The 3,861-nt window shown below is 53.1% G+C and overlaps 1 protein-coding gene across 1 annotated transcript in view; it reads right to left on the reverse strand.

The window, feature by feature from the left end:
• The window catches only part of LOC102752315 (complement C3 alpha chain-like), a 12,990-nt gene extending 9,350 nt beyond the window's left edge, over positions 1–3,640 (reverse strand). The window contains exons 1-5 of the mRNA XM_015570229.1: positions 3,542–3,640; positions 3,361–3,447; positions 2,479–2,682; positions 1,939–2,015; positions 565–667 (exon numbers count right to left, since the gene is read on the reverse strand). Coding sequence (XP_015425715.1) covers positions 565–667; positions 1,939–2,015; positions 2,479–2,682; positions 3,361–3,447; positions 3,542–3,593 — 523 coding nt within the window. The 5' untranslated portion in view covers positions 3,594–3,640. The remainder of the gene's footprint in view (positions 1–564; positions 668–1,938; positions 2,016–2,478; positions 2,683–3,360; positions 3,448–3,541) is intronic.
• Positions 3,641–3,861: the final 221 nt, after the last annotated feature.

Consider the following 3,861-nt stretch of genomic DNA (forward strand, 5'->3'; position numbering starts at 1 on the left):
AAGAATAAGACAGCAATAAACTCTGTGCTACCCATACTCAACTGTAAGCCTACTTTTGCCCCACCCTGTGTTTTTGCATAATGTAGTTCATACATGTGTTACATCTAGAACAACTTAGAGAGTCCTAAAAAATACAAAAATTATTATACTTATTTTATACTTATTTTACAGATGCACACACTGAGGTCCAGAAAGGGCAAGTGCCTGAGAGTTATGATCTAAATTTAGATCTCTCTGACCCCACAGCCCTAGAGCTGTCTCTTTTCTAACTATAATTTCTTTCAAATCCCTAAGTTTGAACCAGAAAGGCCTGGGTTCCCCTTGGCCTTAACGATAACAGCCTTCCTCTCCTTCCTCTCTTTTCTGGGGTCCTGAGGAGGAGAAGCAGCTGGTGAAGTTGGGATCCTGGAGTTCCCCACTTGGAAAGCTAAAGGTCAAACAACCCACTCTCAAAACCCCAGGACAAAGCAGATGCCACAATTACAGAACCTCCACGATGGCTGTGCCTGGATATGGGGGGGAGGGGATGGGGGAGGGCGTGGAGGAGGGCAGGGCAGGGCACACTTACATTGACCTGTCCCTCGCAAATATCTTTAGCCTCCTGCAGCGCGATGAGAACGAAGGCTGTGAGGGACACATCTTTCTCCTCAGCATGCCTGTAGCCACCCTAGGGTGTGGAGGAGGAAATAAGGATGGGGTCACCTGTGTGCCCCTCATGCCAACCATCCCCCCCTGTAGGATCAGCAGGGCTGGGCAGGGGTGGGTCTCTCCCCAGTGTCTCACAGTAGGGCCGTACTCTAGTATCCATTCATTCACTCACTCATTCTGTAAATGTTGTTGGTGTTGTGGGTAAGATGGCTCCAGCCCTCATGGAGCTCCCCATCTCGTAGGGGAGAGAGGCATGAGCCAACCAGCTCATCACAGATCTATCATTACAAACTGACGAGTGCTGTGTAGAAGTGGATGTGGAGGTGAGAATGGATAGTGGGGGTGTGTCTTGGTCAGGGCAGTTGGAAAGGTGTCCCCAAGGGATGACAGGCGGAGCCACAATCTGAAGAGTGAGTAGGACTCAACTGTCAGAGGGCAGTGGTAACATGCCAGGCAGTGGGAACAGCATGTGCAAAGGCCCTGTGCCCGGGGGCAAGGCTCCAGGCAGTACAGATGGAGTGTGGAGAGGGAAGGATGCAAGGCTGGAAGCCGGAAGGTCAGGCTGATGCCGTGGTTTGCTCACTTGAGCACACGTCAGCATTACCTGGATTTGGGGGCTTATTAAAACCCCAATTCCTGGGCCCCACCCACAAAGTTTCTGATTCAGGCATGTGGGATCCAGCACAAGAATGTCCATTTCTAATATACTTGCAGTTGATGCTGGTGCTTTTGGCCTGGATACCAGAGTTTGAGAACCACAATTCTAAGGACTTCTCAGATTTAATGAAAGCAATGGGGGGCTAGGGAACTTTCATTTTGCACTGGGCCCTGAGGTCTCTGGTTTTTGCAAAGGAGAAGTGACATTTGTTGCTCCTTTATTTCTCTGAACATCCCACGCTGGGAATTGGACAAATGGCAGACAGAGCCTGTCTCCTGTCCATGCGGGGGCACTCAGGCACTCCTCTCCCACAGCACTCAGCCTGGGGAGGGCACAGAGCATGAGCCAATTGGCTCTGGGATCCAGAGACTGCCATCCCAGCCAAGCAAGGAGCAGAGTGGGGCAGGGCCTGCTCAGGTGTGCCCAGTGCCTGAGGCCAGGTCTCAGGACCCAATGTTGCTTGTAGGCAGTACTTAGTGATGATAGGTCACTCAGGTAGTGGGCACCTTGACTCTGAAGGTGGAGGGGTCCAGAGGCACAGGGCTGTGTGGGGGAGGCCAGCCTAGATCAGCCCAGGCCAGTGCCCAGGCCCCCCTGCTCAAGGGGTGCAGGGCCAAAGATGGGCAGGCTCACCAGGTGCTGGACTTCATATTCAGGAAGGCCGCGAAGGCCTTGTTGGGTTGCCTGAAGGCCAGTTGCTGCGTGTACCCTGCAAGGAAGAGAGAGGTGTCACTGGGGGAGCGAGGGCTGAGTGGAGGCAGTGGCTGGTGTGGGTATGCCAGGAAGGAGAGAGGCTTAGAGAGAAACAAAGATTCTGTGATGGGGGGAAGGGGAGGTTCAGAGAGGATAGAAAGTACTCAGGACCAGGAGGAATGTTTAGAGGGGAGGGGAGCTTATAGGGTGGAGGGACTCTGAAAAGGTACAGGACAGAGTGAGGAGGAGTAAGGGCTTCTCAGAGGAGAGGGGGTTCAGAGAGAGAAGGGCTCCCAGGGAGGTTCATTGGGAGAGGGAACTCACAGGGAGGGGTCTCAAAGAGGGAAGAGCAGGAGTTTCAGAGAAGAGGCGGGGCCTCAAGAGGGGGTGGGCCCACAAGAGGGGTGGGGCCTCAGAGGAGGAAGGAGCCCAGAGAGGGGCCTCAGAGTGAGGGCCTCCAATAGGGGAAGGGGACATACCCTTCTTGATGAGATCCAGGGCCTCCTGCCGCTTGTCAATGCCAAACTTGTCCCACTGCTCTGTATGGTCCAGGTAGTGCACCGCGATGACCGTGGGCGTCACACCGATCATGTTCTGCTCTCCACAACCCGAAGGGGTCACAATGAGGTGCTTCAGCCTCTCCCCATCAATGGCCTCCTCTGCCATCTGGGCCACTGGTGTCCCTAAAGCCACAAGGAAGGATGATGTTCAAGCAATGAGACCCTCTGTGGGGTGATGAGGGTCGGGCTGCCCCAAGCCTTCCCAGACTCCAACCAGCCAGGGCCAAAGAGTCAGGGACAGATGGAGGCATGTGGCTGAAGGGGGCCAGGCAGGTTGTCCCTGGGTCCTCATGTGCCACAAATGGTAAAATAATTCCAGGAACAATGGTCATGAATATGTCTATCATGCTTAATGCCGTTTGCCAAGCTCCCTTCTAAGACAACACTATACAGCATCTCATTTAATTTCCCAACAATCCTCGAAACAGGTACCGCTATTTGCCTTCATCACAGATCAGGAAACCAAGAGTTTCTATCCCAAACCTAAGAGCTCAGAGGTTGCAAGGGGCTTTGCTAGCTCCTTCCTGTGCCTTCTCCTCCCAGTCCTCCATCCTGGGCAATTCGTTCCAGAATTTCTGTTCTTGAACTCTATCACTTCTCATTGAAGCTTCTTTATCAGCAGAAGCTAAGTACTGCCTGCAGCCTTCTGTGAGCACATCAAGGAGGCTGTTCTAGCACAGGAGAAGGAGGGAGGCATCATGGTTCAATGTTCCTGGCAGTGATGGAACCGGGAGCCCTCTTGGGGGGTCATGGCTCCCACACCTTCCTGGGCCCCATGGGGTTGGACCAAGGCCATCTCACCCTGCAGGAGGATCCTGGTTTCCGACTCTGTGTCAGGGACTTGGTCACTGAGGTCTGCAGCCTCGACCTCCACTCGCTGCACACCGTCTGTCGGTGGAATGGGGGACACCCTTGGCACCAGCCTCCTTTCACCAGACCCTGCCCACCACCCAGGCCTCACTCCACTCCTGCGCTGACTCACTCTGGCCCAGGTGTTGTGGATCCAGTGTCTTAACGGCCACAGTCTTGTTCATTCTGATTCCTTCAGGCTAGACAGTGTTGAGGGAAGGGGGAGTTGGTTGAACAAAAGGACAGACAGAGCCACAGCTGGTCAGCAGGGCATTGTTCTGGGGATTACTGTAGCCTAGATGGCATCTGCCAGTCTTAGCTGTGTGACTGGGAGCCAGTTACTCAACTTCTCTGTGTCTCAGCTTCCTTCCTTATAGGGAGAAGGCAATACAAACGTCTACCTCATACTATTGTACAATATAATAACAACATTATAAATTAATAACGATAAAA

Source organism: Myotis davidii, unplaced genomic scaffold (genome assembly GCF_000327345.1).
Source record: "Myotis davidii unplaced genomic scaffold, ASM32734v1 scaffold1367, whole genome shotgun sequence".
Classification (NCBI taxonomy): Eukaryota; Metazoa; Chordata; class Mammalia; order Chiroptera; family Vespertilionidae; genus Myotis; species Myotis davidii.